Source organism: Oncorhynchus clarkii, chromosome 26 (genome assembly GCF_045791955.1).
Source record: "Oncorhynchus clarkii lewisi isolate Uvic-CL-2024 chromosome 26, UVic_Ocla_1.0, whole genome shotgun sequence".
NCBI classification, from domain to species: Eukaryota; Metazoa; Chordata; class Actinopteri; order Salmoniformes; family Salmonidae; genus Oncorhynchus; species Oncorhynchus clarkii.
This window is the reverse complement of record NC_092172.1, coordinates 38,352,663-38,369,938: the sequence shown is the minus strand read 5'-3', so window position 1 is coordinate 38,369,938 and position 17,276 is coordinate 38,352,663. Positions and strand designations below refer to the sequence as shown.

At 42.5% G+C, this 17,276-nt stretch overlaps 1 protein-coding gene across 1 annotated transcript in view; it reads left to right on the top strand.

Moving 5' to 3' along the window:
• The window catches only part of LOC139384817 (A disintegrin and metalloproteinase with thrombospondin motifs 7-like), a 187,485-nt gene that overhangs the window by 77,035 nt on the left and 93,174 nt on the right, over positions 1–17,276 (top strand). The window contains exons 10-15 of the mRNA XM_071129710.1: positions 615–707; positions 1,568–1,713; positions 4,562–4,731; positions 10,014–10,147; positions 13,050–13,170; positions 13,829–14,073. Of these exons, the coding sequence (XP_070985811.1) occupies positions 615–707; positions 1,568–1,713; positions 4,562–4,731; positions 10,014–10,147; positions 13,050–13,170; positions 13,829–14,073 (909 nt within the window). The remainder of the gene's footprint in view (positions 1–614; positions 708–1,567; positions 1,714–4,561; positions 4,732–10,013; positions 10,148–13,049; positions 13,171–13,828; positions 14,074–17,276) is intronic.

Below are 17,276 nucleotides of genomic sequence, written 5' to 3'. Positions count from 1 at the left end.
AATCCTTTCCTGAGCTAAACCTCTCGGGAAATAACCAGAGTAAATCAGATGTACTGTATGTTTTTGGATATGGCAGACGTGTGCCTCTCGCTTAATACCTAATTTTTATACACACATCGCCGCTACATGTCTACAGTAACTAGAAAATAATTAGTCACAGTTCACTACATTTTCATAATTGGTTTCACAATACTATATACAGTACCAGAACTGGATTGAAATAGTATAATAGTATATGAAATCGCTCAAATACTTTTAGCCGCTGTTTGAGCCAGCCTGGAGTGCCAGAAGGTCAAACTTTGCAGTGAAAGTGTCCGTCAGTTGGAATCCATAGTAATTCATAAGGCGACCTTATTTCGAGATCAACTGCTCATTACAACTTACTTCAATGTTCTTCTATTGAAAAATGTACATGTCAGCTACACATTATTTAGATGTGTCTTCATGAAATGATGTCAGCCATCTCTCTGTACTGGGGCCCTGCCTCAGAAGACAGCTGGCTCTCATGCCCTTAGCAACTGTTCCCAGGGATGTTTTAATGTTTAATTCATCATGTTGGAGGCATAATTGAGTTGATGTGGGCAGGAAGTAACTACGACTCTTTGTCCCTGTAGAACGTCTGCAGTACGTTGTGGTGCACTGTGGGGACAACTTGTCACTCAAAGCTGGATGGTGCAGTCGACGGGACCAGGTGTGGTGAGGACAAGGTGAGTGTAGACACTTCCTGGGACCAGGTTGGGTGAGGACAAGGTGAGTGTAGACTCTTCCTGGGACCAGGTGGGGTGAGGACTAGGTGAGTGTAGACTCTTCCTGGGACCAGGTTGGGCGAGGACAAGGTGAGTGTAGACACTTCCTGGGACCAGGTGGGGTGAGGACTAGGTGAGTGTAGACTCTTCCTGGGACCAGGTTGGGCGAGGACAAGGTGAATGTAGACACTTCCTGGGACCAGGTGGGGTGAGGACTAGGTGACTAGACACTTCCTGGGACCAGGTGGGGTGAGGACTAGGTGAGTGTAGACACTTCCTGGGACCAGGTTGGGTGAGGACTAGGTGAGTGTAGACACTTCCTGGGACCAGGTGGGGTGAGGACTAGGTGAGTGTAGACACTTCCTGGGACCAGGTGTGGTGAGGACTAGGTGAGTGTAGACACTTCCTGGGACCAGGTGGGGTGAGGACTAGGTGAGTGTAGACACTTCCTGGGACCAGGTGGGGTGAGGACTAGGTGAGTGTAGACACTTCCTGGGACCAGGTGGGATGAGGACTAGGTGAGTGTAGACACTTCCTGGGACCAGGTGGGATGAGGACTAGGTGAGTGTATTTTATTCTCTTGATTTTCCTCCTCGTTACCAGGATGACATGAGGAGTTAGGTAAAAAACCTATACATTTTAGAATTGCTAGCCCAATGTTGCTGTTTTTGGTAGTATGTTTGTAATCGTGCACTGGATACTGTGTTTTTGTACCCCCAAACATAAGGAAATGATGAGTTAGTTCATGAAGACCTAGAAGATTATAAATCACAATGCTTCACTGAGCATCCAAATGAAGTATTGAAATGTGTGATTGTCAGTGGTGCTTTGACGGGGAGTGTGTGGCGGTGGGACACCAGCCTGAGAGCGTCAAAGGGGGCTGGGCTCCATGGAGCGAGTGGTCGGCCTGTTCCAGAACCTGTGGGGCCGGAGTTCAGAATGCCCAGAGGGACTGCGTCAACCCAGTGTAAGTCCTAATGGATTAGTCTACGCACCTGCACCGGAGAATTAGAATTAGTAGAACGCACATTCAAATTCAAAGCAATATTCTGTGGTGTGAACGCCGGCGGGTACACTATCTTGTGTTATTATCTGGTTTCAGATGTATTTTTAAAGCAGAACACCAAGGGGCTCTCCCAGGAGGGGCACCGCTTACTGTTAGTATATAGTTTATGCTGTTGACTCATCAGTACTAAACAGGGACTTAAATAACCCTTAAGGTACACTCTTTAATCTCTGTTTTCACCCACTATGAGGCCCTAACATTACTATTTGTAAATAGTTGTTGGGTACATGCAAATGTAACTACCTCTGAGTATTTTAATTCTGTGTGATACTGTACGTATCAGATATTCCAGTGGACTATACATGCAGACCATGCTCCATCAGACCATGCTCCATCAGACCATGTTCCATCAGACCATGCTCCATCAGACCATGCTCCATCAGACCATGTTCCATCAGACCATGCTCCATCAGACCATGCTCCATCAGACCATGTTCCATCAGACCATGCTCCATCAGACCATGCTCCAGCAGACCATGTTCCATCAGACCATGTTCCATCAGACCATGTTCCATCAGACCATGCTCCATCAGACCATGTTCCATCAGACCATGCTCCATCAGACCATGCTCCATCAGACCATGCTCCATCAGACCATGTTCCATCAGACCATGCTCCATCAGACCATGTTCCATCAGACCATGTTCCATCAGACCATGCTCCATCAGACCATGTTCCATCAGACCATGCTCCATCAGACCATGTTCCATCAGACCATGCTCCATCAGACCATGCTCCATCAGACCATGCTCCATCAGACCATGCTCCATCAGACCATCATAGTTAACAGAACACATTTAATCCATGTATGACACATTTCCGTGAACCATGTCACTTATTGAACACAGTGTCACCACCCTACCAAAGCCTTACTTGGCTAATATGTTAGGAACTGAATACTCTTCTCATTCATTCTCATTCAATAGAGTAATAATTTTTGAAATCATTATAGTTGTTGGATATTAGGTGGAGTCATTTTCAAATAGAGTCCAAGGTCTGTTCAGTGTCATCCATCCAAAAACGTATTTCTGTGGTACCTTATTTACTGTCTTGTTGGCGTGTTTGTGTTGCTCTGCTTGGAGGCGTAGGCCTATTCTGACTTGCCTCTTCATTTGTGCATGGCATTGACGCTCAAATCCAGTGCTTAGACAAAGAGAGTGACCTTGCGTTTTGAAATAAACCGTGTAGTGCTCAATATCATTTTTATTTTATATTTTTCCACTTTTATCTTTCTTATTTGTTGGAATATTGTCCTTTTTGAGGATCTCTGTTCTGCCCTCCTGGATCTGTTCCTGGATCCTGGCTCTAGACAGAGACACCGTGTTCAGTATATGAGCCATCGGGCCTCCTGGCTCACTGTGTGAGACAAAGACAGTGTGTTCAGTATGTGAGCCATCAGGGGCCTCCTGGCTCACTGTGTTAGACAAAGACACGGTATTCAGTATATGAGCCATCAGGGGCCTCGTTTCTAAAATGTATTTAGCTTTTATACAAATGGTCTGCGTATGTTCACTACTCAATTTATGAAACGTCTATATTCTTTATGTTGTATAAGTCACACATGTAAGCATGTTTATTTTTATTTACACTACATACAAAATAAAATGAAGTTCATTGTTTATGAATCAAAACGCTGGCATCGATTTTCACGTGCGCCCAGTTTATGATGAAATGTGTACCTAAGAACATTTAGGCCCCAATCAGGCTGAACTGCCACCTGTTTCTGTGCTCAACGGGAACCACCAGAGACGAGGCAAAGAGTAGCACTGGCGGACATTTTGATTGATGGATCCAATAGGATTGTGTTAGGAGTTCATAGTTTCCCGACACGGAAGAGAGAGAAGTGGCAGAAAAGACTGTGCTGTTGGGGCTACTGGAGGACTGGCATTGGGCAGTGGTGAAAAGTACTGTAAAAATACTTTAAAGTACTACTGAAATATTTTTTTTGAGTATCTGTACTTGACTTTACTATTTATATTTTTGACAACTTTTACTTTTACTTCACTACATTCCTGAAGAAAATTGTACTTTTTACTCCATACATTCTCCATGACAACCAAAAGTACTGGTTACATTTTGAATGCTTGCTTAGCAGGACAAGATAATGGTTCAATTTCCATTACAATGCCTTACAATAGAGGAGAGAACTCACTTGAGGACCTCTTGAAGAGTATTAGCATTCATAAGAGGAGTGTCTCTGATTGCAGTTATCATTGGTTGTGTTGGTAAGGACTTCACCGCATCATCACTTATGTCATCCCTTTATTTTCAATGACCAATGAACATGAAATGCACATTATGTTCACAAAATAACATTACAACCATCGAATGACATAGAATCTGTCATTTAAGTTGGCGCTGTAGTCTCATTTTCACCTCATTTATCACCTGATTTACTTAAAGGCCCAGTGCAGTCAAAAACTAGATTTTCCTGTGATTTTATATGTAATTCCACACTGAGTTGGAATAATGCTTTTAAATTATGAAAATGATGATAATGCCCTTTTAGTGTAAGATCTGTTTGAAAAGACTTCCTGAAATTTCAGCCTGTTTTGGTGGGATGGCCAGGCTTGTAAAAGATACTGTATCTATGTCAATGTGAGTCACCCGTGTTGAGCCCCCCCCCCCCCCCCCCCCCCCTGGTTATCACATGCCTTACAGCCACCTGAAAATACTATTATCCTCCATTTAAAGACATGCCTGTCCACTAACAGGATGACACTCCGCTCTACTCTCTCCTCTCCTCCAGTCCCAAGTACGGAGGGAAGTACTGCGTGGGGGAGCGAAGGCGCTACAAGATCTGTAACAGCACCCGCTGCCCCCCCAACCAGCCCTCCTTCAGACTCATCCAGTGCAGTCACTTTAACACCATGCTTTACAAGGGCAAGTTCTACAAATGGGTGCAGGTCAACAACAGAGGTGAGTGTGCGTTGTTTTAGCTAGATACTGTAACATAAACTCTTACACCCCAAAGTAACTAAATAACACAGAATACATTTCCAGATGTATGTTTTGTCAACTTTAGAGCGACAGTGCAAACAAGAGGAAAATACACTGTCACTTCATAAACATTTTTCTAAACCGTTCATTGTTCGACATCTGAGCAAAGGCCTGTAGCCATTTCATGTCAATAAAGCAGGTGATGTGAGTTGCGTAATTTGTTGCCTTCCAAACCCCACTGTGAAGAAATTCAATTTGCATTCCAAATTCCATTATAGCCATGATGATAGTCTGTCTATTGACTGAAATGTTGGTTTTAGATCCATTGTAGAGCACAAACACATGTGGAGCAAGACAGACAGTGTGTCTCATTCTGGTATGAATCATTTTTTCATCTATTCACCTGGAACTATGAAAAGTGTGCAAACCAACTATTGTTTGGCCAAACTCAAAGCATTATTTGAAGTAATAAGGCATACTTTTACAACAGCACGTAGTAATATTTAACTGTACAGTGTGTGCTGTGTTTATCAGGAATAGAAAGAGGAAACGGCTTAACGTATGCAATGTTAACATTTCTCAGTTTACTACCGTGAATAGACAAGGTTGGAAAACCATGATTCCTTGTCGAAATAGAAATGTTCTCATTGGAAACTCTTCTATAACATTATATACAGTATCGCACAGCAGCTCCTTGTGTTCCCGGCTTGTAATTTACTATGTTATCAGCCTGAAGAATGTTGAGACACGGGACACCGACCAGATTAGCCCTAGCTAAATGAATGTGGGGGTGACGATAACGTTAAGCCTGAGTTAAGGTTACACGGGTCTGTGCAGTGTCAGTAATCTGCAGAGTGGTATTGCTCTGACAGTGGATGTGTTAAATGGGGCGGCAGGGTAGCCTAGTGCGTTAGAGCGTTGGACTAGTAACCGGAAGGTTGCAAGTTCAAACCCCCGAGCTGACAAGGTACAAATCTGTCGTTCTGCCCCTGAACAGGAAGTTAACCCACTGTTCCTAGGCTGTCATTGAAAATACATTTGTTCTTAACTGACTTGCCTGGTTAAATAAAGGTAAAAAAAATACAGGACCGAATATGTAAACGGAAAGTATTGACTTTTGACCCCTTGACTTTATTCTAAAACGGATTAAATATAGTTTTTTTTTCTCAGCAATATACACATAATGACAAAGCGAAAACAGGTTTTGTAGACATTTTTACTCATTTATTAAAAATAAAAAACAGATACCTTATTTACATAAGTATTCAGACCCTTTGCTATGAGACTGGAAACTGAGCTCAGGTGCATCCTGTTTCCATTGATCATCCTTGAGATGTTTCTACAACTTGACTGGAGTCCACCTGTGGTAAATTCAAGTGATTGGACATGATTTGGAAAGGCACAAACCTGTCTATATAAGGTCCCACAATTGACAGTGCATGTCAGAGCAAAAACCAAGCCATGAGGTCAAAGGAATTGTCCGTAGACCTCCAAGACACGATTATGTTGAGGCACAGGTCTGGGGAAGGGTACCAAAACATTTCTGCAGCATTGAAGTTGCTCAAGAACACAGTGGCCTCCATCATTCTTAAATAGAAGAAGTTTGGAACCACCAAGACTCTTCCTAGTGTCTGGCTGCCTGGCCAAACTGAGCAATCGGGGGAGAAGGACCTTGGTCAGGGAGGTGACGAACAACCCGATGGTCACTCTGACAGAGCTCCAGAGTTCCTCTGTGGAGATGGAAGAACCTTCCAGAAGGACAACCATCTCTGCAGTACTTCATCAATCAGGCCTTTATGATAGAGTGGCCAGACAGAAGCCACTCCTCAGTAAAAGACACATGACAGCCCGCTTGGAGTTTGCCAAAAGGCACTTAGACTCTTACCATGAGAAACAAGATTATCTGGTCTGATGAAACCAATATTGAACTCTTTGGCCTGAATGCCAAACATGGAGGAAACCTGGCACCATCCCTACGGTGAAGCATGGTGGTGGCAGCATCATGCTGTGGGGATGTTTTTCAGTGGCAAGGACTGGGAGACTAGTTGGAATCGAGGCAAAGATGAACAGAGAAAAGTACAGAGAAATCCTTGATGAAAACCTGCTCCAGAACGCTCAGGACCTCAGACTGGGACGAAGGTTCACTTTCCAACAGGACAATGACCATAAGCACAAGGCCAAGACAACGCATGAGTGGCTTTGGGACAAGTCTCTGAATGTCCTTGAGTGACCCAGCAAGAGCCCGGTCTTGAACCAGATCAAACATCTCTGGAGAGACCTGGAAATAGCTGTGCAGCAACATTCCCCCATCCAACCTGACAGAGCTTAAGAGGATCTGCAGAGAAGAATGGAAGAAACTCCCCAAGCCAAGCTGGTAGCGTCATACCGAAGAAGACTTGATGCTGTAATCGCTGCCAAGGGTTCTTCAATATAGTACTGAGTAAAGGGTCTGAATACCTGTGTAAACGTAATATTTCAGTTTTGTCATGACTGGCCTGTGAGGATCAGGTTACAGTGGATCATGGTTCTACAGGGATATCTCTGCCTCCCGCAGAGGGGGAGGTATAGAGGGATTGATGGGGGGGGGGTGTTTATGATACCTCACGCCCATTGTAAATCTTAAGGCAGCAGACTAATCCTTTTTCCTTTAATGTTTGGGACTGGAATGTCTGTGTGGCCTTATGAAGACTCTACCTCAGAACTGTAACATGAAATAAATGGACTTTGGGACATTATATTTCATCAACCAAAATGGTGGTAACAATGATAGATGGAATATGAGAATGAATGTTGATTTTTGTGACGTCATTAAGTTAAATGACAGCGCTATAATGAAAACATGAACTTTCAGAGTTTTCATTATATATGCATGTTTACGTACTGTGCGTTGTGTAGAAAATATCCATATCAAAGAGAATGTTTTTGTAACGATGAACTGTAATTCTAGTTGCCTAAACGAGATCGTAGTAAGTTCTAATACCTTGTCTTGTAACTAGCTACGCCCCAAGGAACCTAGAGAGCGTGTCATAAAGACAGGGCTTTTTACGCCCCAAGGAACCTAGAGAGCGTGTCATAAAGACGGGGCTTTCTACGCCCCCAAGGAACCTAGAGAGCGTGTCATAAAGACAGGGCTTTCTACGCCCCAAGGAACATAGAGAGCGTGTCATAAAGACGGGGCTTTCTACGCCCCCAAGGAACCTAGAGAGCGTGTCATAAAGACGGGGCTTTCTACGCACCAAGGAACCTAGAGAGCGTGTCATAAAGACGGGGACGCCTCTTTCTACCCTGTGGTATAAAACATGTGAGTTAAGAATTTACATACTTGACTAAGTTGACTGCGCGCTGCAACCCAGGGTCTACGACAAGTCGTGACCCGAGTTGTGACCCCGAAACGCAACACGAGGAAGAGGACAAAGAAACAGTTTAACAATCAATGCTACGATTGAGTACTGCATCTAAGAAGGTGAATTCAAGAAGGACCAACCGGTTATTCTCTTCAAGTCATCGGTTGTCTACACGGCCCTCTGACCCAAGCTGGGAGCGTCGACATGGCTGATTAGCCTCCTAAGAAGACCACTCTCACAGAACGAGTGCAAGGAAACAGACAACCAAGAGAAAGGGCATTGTGACATCGTGTGGATAATCAGAGACTTACACCTGATAACGAAGGAGACGCGGCCATCGAAAGATCAGGGCGTCGGCCAAACCTATTCCACTAAGCGGAACTCGGCCCATGAAGAGATACCCAATGGAGACCTTCAACACGTAAATACATGCATTATAATTCTGACCCATAAGAGCGGCAATTCGGGGCAAGGTGTCAGGGTTAAACTAAGCATAGTTTACAAATGTATCCAAGTGTGCTTTTATCTTATGCACTTTCTCTCTCTCTCCCTTTTTCTTTAAATCTCCATCTTGTGTAACACGTGTCATATTGTGTTGGTCTGCTAGGGACCTGTTGCCATTGTATTAAGTTCTAACCAATAACCTAGACTGTTTGTGTATGTGTATCTTATGTTATCATTTAGCTTGTTAGTAAATAAGTAATCAACTCAATTTGTGCAGTATGGAATGATTTAGTGAGACCCGGGTTTGTGCAGATTTACTAATTATGTGATGTTCAGAATGAGACTGAGGAAATGAATGAGTTAGTGACTGCTATGAAATCGATATTCTGATAATCTTTGAGTGATTTCGGGAAACAGTAACTCATTAAACAAACTTTTCCTGTGGTGCCCCAGGTTACTGAGTTAATGGTTACAGGATTAATTTAATCACGTATTATAAACATAGTTAATTATTCAATAAATAGCATGTCATCACATTAACGATAAATACGTCACAAGTTTTTAGTTGTTGTAAATTAGCAAAAATGTGTAAAAAACTGTTTTTTCTTTGTCATTATGGGGTGTTGTGTGTAGATTGATGAAGGAAAAAACGATTTAATCCATTTTAGAATAAGGCTGTGACGTAACAAAATGTGGAAAAAGTCAAGGGGTCTGGGTACTTTCCGAAGGCAGTGTATAACATTGAATTTGTCCCAAAAAATGAAATCAAAAGAAAGCATGTTTTGAAGTACCTGTCCTATATCTGTGAGATTTAAGAAGGCTCCGAAAAATTTAAAAAAAGGTACAGTGGAATTACCTGTGTAGCTTGATAAGGGAAAAAAACAATCAATTATAGAATAAGGCTGTAACGCTAACTATTACCCAACTGACAAGCTAACCGTTACCCAACTGACAAACTAACTGTTACCCAACTGACAAGCTAACTGTTACCCACCTGACAAGCTAACTGTTACCCAACTGACAAGCTAACTGTTACCCAACTGACAAGCTAACTGTTACCCAACTGACAAGCTAACTGTTACCCAACTGACAAGCTAACTGTTACCCAACTGACAAGCTAACTGTTACTCAACTGACAAGCTAACTGTTACTCAACTGACAAGCTAACTGTTACCCAACTGACAAGCTAACTGTTACCCAACTGACAAGCTAACTGTTACCCAACTGACAAGCTAACTGTTACCCAACTGACAAGCTAACTGTTACCCACCTGACAAGCTAACTGTTTCCCACCTGACAAGCTAACTGTTACCCAACTGATTACATACGGTAACAAATGACATAATGCTGCTTGGTCATGTTATAGTCATGCTTAGGACAGCTTTGGTTGTCTTAATGCCAGATACAGGCCTAAAGCAAAGTGATACCTTGTCGCTAAAGTAAGGTGACACCTAACCTGTTTGTGTTTGCCAGTGAACCCCTGCGAGCTGCACTGCCGCCCTCTGAACGAGTACTTCTCAGAGAAGATGCTGGACGCGGTCATTGACGGGACCCAGTGCTATGAGGGCAGCTTGAGCCGAGACATGTGTGTTAACGGCATCTGCAAGGTAGCGGCAACCTTGTCCCCAGAAATCTCTCTTCTCTCTGTCTCTCTCACTCCCTCATGCCTCTCGCTCCTTGCTCTCTCTCTCACTCTCTCTCATTCTCTACTCAAATTGTCATTCCCTCCTAAAGTCTAAGCTGAGTTAACTTCATTTGTTAAGCTCTCCTTGTTGACGTACTTCTCCTGGTCTCAACATTGTGCTTTAGGGATGTCATTTGATATGCACTTTGTTTAGTCGGCCTGCTGCTTGTTTTCTCGGCAGAATGATGATGAACGCTTTACATTCTGTATGAAAATGAGTGTGCTGTTCGAGTAAGTCATTATCTCGCACAGTACAGTCTCACTGTTGTCCAATATCTTCATCCCAAAATGTCAGACTGTGCTCTAAGGTCTGATTGGACCAAGAAAATAATGATACACTACCCGAGATGCATCATTTGGTGAATTGATGTACTGTAGTGGGGACACATTTTGTTGTCATGACCCCAGTTGACCCCAGTTGAGCCATTCTGTTTAAAAGCTGGCTTTGTTTCATTGGTTTTGGCTGAAAGCAGTTAAATATTTAGACTGTTTATAAGCCAGTCAAATATTAATGTTAGAATCTATGTTTTTAGCCTTTTATCTTGATTCATTTATATCTTCAAACAAGACCAACATTGTGACCCTGGTCTTTGGTTTCCATAGTTTCCACTCATGTCCAAGACATGGGTCATGTTCCCCTGTTTAGACGTTGCGTACATCAACCAATGATTGCGTGCCATGTCATCGACTGTGCCGTTGGACACCAGATTGCTTTAACATGTGACGTGGTTAACTGATACGTAAAATACCTATCAAGGTATCGTAAGACCTGGCATGCATCAGCAACACCTGAGCAGAGGAACGTGCTCATTATCTAAGGACTGGAAGATGAGGGATTTAGAGTTCACAATGCAACTGAGGTTAAAGGGAAGGATCAACTCAAGTTAAAGGGATAGTTTCATTTGTGAATCATCACTGCAGAGGGATAGTTCACACTGAAACGAAGTTTGTCAGATGTTTTCATACGGCACAAAGTCATCTGAGGTTTAGCTCCGTCCACACCATCTGTTGTATACATCTGGCTAGGCTATATGCATCAGGATAAATCAGCAGGGCTCAGTTTCACCGAAGCTACTGAAACAATGAGCAATTGCACATTCGTCAAACTCATTCCACAGAGGGCCGAGTATCTGTGGGTTTTCGCTCCTCCCTTGTACTTTATTGATATTAATATTAAGGTCACTGATTAGTAAAGAACTCCCCTCAGCTGTTTGTCTAGTTCCTAATTGAAAGGAAAAACCAAAAACCCACAGACACTAGGCCCTCCATGGAATGAGTTTGACACCCCTGAGCTATTGGAACCTCTTATGTTCCACAGTATACACAGTGGAGGCTGCTGAGGGGAGGACGGCTCATAATAACGCCTGGAATGGAGCAAATGGAATGGCATCAAACACATGGAAACCATGCGTTTGGTGTATTTGATACCATTCCACCAATTCCGCTCCAGCCATTACCACGAGCCTGTCCTCCCCAATTAAGGTACCACTAACCTCCCATGATACACAACAAATGACACGTAGATCATGTTGGAGCTATGGAAATGTTTGTCAAACATTGTTTTTAAGGTGAACTATTTCTCTGATGACAAATGCTCATTCCTGAGTCCTGTCCCTCTACAGGAGATTGTAGAGCCTTGTGCTCAAAAGTTTCCCTCACTTTTCATATTTGCGTGTCAGACAGGTGACATTAGTTTTCTGCATCACCTCAGACAACACTCATTTTTCATGATCTCCATTTTTTTCACACAACGTAATTATAGTACATACTATGTTTATCTTTTGGGAAAAGACACGTTAATGTTTTACTTGCAAGGTGGACGTATTGATGGATAAAGTCATTATCTCCCAACATAGTCTCACTCTTGTCCGATATCTTCATCCAAACTTTCAGACTGTGCTCTAAGCTCTGATTGGACGAGCTAACGAATTTGGATGACTTCATGAGGCGAGGATCACATTTTGTTGTGGTAACCCCAGTTGAGACGTTCTGTTTAAATGCTGGCTTTGTTTACTTGGTTTTGGCTGAAAGCAGGTTAAATATTTAGTCTGTTTATAAGCCAGTCAAATATTAATGTTAGGATCCAACTGAGAATTTGAATATAGAACGTTTCTCTGATAAGTTTTCATTTTGTCCATATTCTTTCCAAACAACACAGGTATAGTAGATGGATAATGCGGTTACTAGATGTAGTGGGGACACAATGTGGTTGTGGTAAAAGCCAGTTATCAAATGCTAATTCCTGAGTCCTATCACACTACAGGAGATTGTCCTGCCTTGTGCTTAGTGCTTCCTTAGCATTTTTTTCTTTGTTTGTTGTTAATTTCCTGCATCACCTCAGACAACTCGTTTTTCAATATCTCAGTGACTACAGAATAAATGGGGAGATGATTATCTAGCAGAACTGTGAATTTGAATATAGAAACTTTCTTTGATAAATTTTCATTTTGTACACATTATTTTCACAACATTATTATAGTGATTATATTATTATACATTATTATAGTATTCACTATGATTATTTTAGAAAAAAATACAAATTGTGAATGTTTTGCTGCAAAGTGGACGTATTGATGGATACTTTTGTTTCAGTGCGAGTACATTATTTTGTCCTCAAATTATCTTAATATGATTCCGGTGAACCCTAAAGATGGAACCCAAAGACGTACTGATGTCCTAAAATGGACACCATACACTGTAATGCGTGGCATCCATTTTAGGTTATCCTTTATTCTCTGCTGAAGGCCTGTCATTCTTCTCTGCTGTCAGTTCAATCGTTATGTAGTATGAAACGGCAGGTTCTTGCTTTGTTTTGATCTTTTCAGAATGTGGGGTGTGACTATGAGATTGACTCCAACGCGGTGGAGGATCGCTGTGGGGTTTGCCATGGCAACGGGTCTACTTGTGAGACTGTAAAGAAGACCTTTGAGGAGAGCGAAGGGCTTGGTATGAGACTCATGCTACTCTCTGCACTTAAAGTGGCCCTCCAGTCTCCTTTTTCACCTAATTTAACTCCTGATTTACTTAACAAAAGGCACATCCCAATAGGTGGTCAAGGTTCTGTATGTCGTGACATGGCACATTTTACCCTTTGGTGTGTACTTTACTGTATTTATACTTGAGATACCACCTTTTCAACAGTGAAAGTATTAAAAAAAATAATCTCTGGAGAACGTCTACTGATATAGGATCAGCTCTCCTCACCTCAATCGGAACCTTAACCATTATGAGATAAAAAACCAGACTGACCCTGGAACAGGTTTTTAAAGTGATAGACAGTGTACTGTACACTGGGTATTGTTGTCAGTGTCCTGTAGCTTGGTTTGAGCTGTCAGTTTGAATGTGAACTAGGTCATGTACTGCAACTCAAGTTTCTGTCTCATAATCAACCAAATGTTTGGTGGTATAGTATTATATTTTCATAGACTTCAAAGCACAAGTCTGACATCAGTCCCTTTTTGTGGAGGTATTAAGAAGGTATCAAGCTGGGTGGATTAAAAGACAATAAACTAGGTCAAATTGAAAAGGAGAAAAGTAAAGTGTACCGAGGGTAGTAGAGTTGGAAGTTGAACAGCCCCTCTGGACCCCCCTGTCTGTCTCCCAGGGTATGTGGACATTGGGCTGATTCCAGAGGGGGCTCGGGAAATTCGTATCGAGGAGGTGGCTGAGGCTGGGAATTTCTTGGCTCTCCGGAGTGACGACCCCGGAAAGTACTTCCTGAACGGCGGTTGGACTATCCAATGGAATGGGGAATACAAGGCAGCGGGGACGGTGTTCACCTATGAGAGGACAGGACAACTGGAGAACTTGACCTCCCCTGGACCAACCCTAGAGCCAGTGTGGATACAGGTAGGATCACATACTCGTGCATCACAAACACACACACACACACACACACACAGCATGTGCCAAATACTCCGAACCACACACACAGCATGTGCCAAATACTCCGAACTGTCGTTTAACAAGCATTGCATGGTTTGTTTATCTAAAATACCTTCCACTTGAGAGATGTTATCCAGGAAAAACCACACGTAAACAGACAAAATGTTCACTTACACACATTTATTTTGTTTTAGTATTCTTTAATCAAACCGGGACATCTCTTTTCAATTAAACTCTATTTTGCATGATTGGCTCTCTGGTTCTAGTTTCATGGAGATCTAAGATGATGTTCACTTTTGATTATAAGTAATTATTCCTAAACAGGGTTTGGTTGTTCAGGCAGTGTAGATGTTTACACAGAGCTACAGTAATTAAATAAATGTCTCTTATTTCAAAGGCTGTGTTATTTCAAAGACTTTAACCCTGCTGTGCCAACCTGTGCAAAACGAAGGGTACAGTTTCCAAGAATTGTTTGTTGTTGACCTTGGGAGAATCCACTTTGAATCTGTACAATTCTCATCCAGCGAGAATTCTTTTGTGTTATGGCTACAAAAGAGAAGGGTTTTTTGGTCGAAGCCATTTCGTTTCGAATGGTGGTGCCGTATTCTATCCTGCCTGTCATTACAAATTCCCCCCATGTACAGTAAATTCATCCACAGCTACACCCGTACAAAGGCATCACAACAACTGAGCAACGATCTCAATGCCTGTTTTTAGACTTTAATGTAGCTGACTGCCCAGTGAAAGTCTCACTTTTAACTCCTATCTGTTAACTCATATCTACATAATGTTGTTGACTCTCCTGTACTCTTATTTCTGGCAGAAGCATAAATTGGAGAAAAAATGCACTTAAAAAAACCCATCTCAAACCGACGGTTTCAAAAACGCTGGCTATTTTCTCATAGAACACGTTGTCATCTCCCTGAGGAGGATGAGCTAGCCAATCAGCGGCGTAGAGGAGGATGGGCTAGACAATCAGTTTTCTACCGGGAAACGCCCACACCAGGCCAGGTGGTGGAGGCTGTACCAGGGGGCAGATAAAGGGCTTTGTCCCACTGTGGGGATCTGAAGCCCCCCTAGCCTGGCATGGTGCCCACCAGGGTAGGGGTGGTAGGGGGACAGCTTCTGTCTGTCTGTTGGACCACAGACAGTGGACAGGGAGATGAGTACTGGCACTGATGTCATGTTGACCTCTTCTCTCACTGGCACTGCTGGAGTCTACTAATAGCCTCTCTCTCTCTCTCTCTCTCTCTCTCTCTCTCTCTCTCTCTCTCTCTCTTTTTTTCCCTCTCACGAGTTGATGCTAAACTTTCTCTCCCTCACACCAAATTAGTGTTTGTGTGGTGGTTTCTCACTGATGGTTCAATGTTTTTGTTATGAACTCTAATGAGACCACCTGTGTGAGGTAAGTGCACCATGTGTGATGACTTGTAGTTGTGTTATGTTCAGCAGTAAGTGGAAACCTATAATCAACAAGTGAGAAATGATTGATCATGAGTACATAACTGTATGACGGTCACACGCAGCGCAGCACTGAAACAACTTAACAATCTACCATGTTATTTTTGAACATTTAGCGATAAAATTCCCTTGCGTCTCTATCTCACTGTGAGGACACAATGGAAACAGATGATTTCCAAATCATTTAGCCCGTCACAAGGCCCCGTGACAATCTCAGCCTAAATGCTTTTGTTTTGGGACATGTGCCACTCAAAATTCAATGTTCCTATCTCCGTCTCCAGAGGAACCGTTTTGGAATGCCTTTCAGAGACAAATACCTTTCAAAATAAATATTTGCACCTTGTCCAAGTAAAACCCTGTGGAGAGAACAGCTGTTGAGCCGACTCCCCAGATCCCAGCTTTACCTTTCCATTAGTGTCAACTGTCTGCTCACACTGTTTACCCGTCTTGCACAAAGCTCATTCATCACCTAAGTGTGTCAGCCTGTCCAAACACAGGATCAGGGAAGTGGCAGCTCGGTTGTTAAGTCCTCTCAAATGGACCCTACAGTTCATTGTAACAAGCTTCCAGTGACACACAGAAAAGTCAATGACTTGAGGGAAGGGCGAAGGATGTGTCAAAAAGAGGGTTCAAAGGGCAAACACGTAACCATGGTGTTTGCTGAGCGTTGATAGATATTGGAGATGAGGAGCGTTCCCTGTGGAACTGGATTCCATAGCGTTCTTCAGGTGTTTGTCTCATCTCATGTTGGAGATGGTGATGGAGGGTCTGGCGTGGATGGGCTTTATATGTTCCATTTGACCACTTTACCCCGTGTGTCTGACTTGAAGTGGCACTCAGACTGTCATGTTTCAGATATCACTAGGGAGGTAAGGTGTCTGGTAGATTGGACTCATTTACCATGGGGTTTGGGGACAACTGGAAAAATATTTTTATAAACCTTGGCAACACGTTGTACAGAGAAAACACATTTGCATTTCACTTAGACAAGGATGTTCATTAAATTTTGAGCGTAATCACACCCAAGTGTAAACAGACTCTTTAAAATCGGATAAGATAATAATATTACACTCCACTTTCTGCCAGTCTTGCTTGTCTGAGCTTGATTCATTTACTTTACTCCTCTGTTTCTGCTGACAACCCATTAACTAGATGTGGATCTACTTTCTGTACTAGCATAAGATGGAAGACAAATTAATTAGCTTCATGCCAAGTACCCACAAAAATATTATCCATGACCTTTTGATGGTGAAAGACAATGTACTGGATTGAAAATGTGGCTGTGATTATATTCGAATACATGCAACTCATCACAATTATTCATGACTAATTGAGTATTCCTTTTGGCTTGTTGATAGCATATGCCTTAGTAACTGCTTACGGAATCATGTGTTATATCAGTGGGCTTTATTCAGAATTGTCAGTGTATCACTTAGTCCCATGAGAACCCGCTTTGATGTCAGTTTTGGGCAAAAAGCGGAAGAAGATTTATTTTGTTCAATCAAATATTGCTTGCTTGTTTCCCAGTTTGCCTGAAGTGATCTTCAATCGTCTGACTAGAGCTGATTCTAATAACAATGATTTGAATCAGCAGCAATACATTGACAGTAAAAACAAAGATGAATTGTGTGCAGCCACAACGTTTTTGTTCTGTGCTGTCACTGTGAATGACAAATGACAGTTCTTTGGGAAAATCATTTGTCATA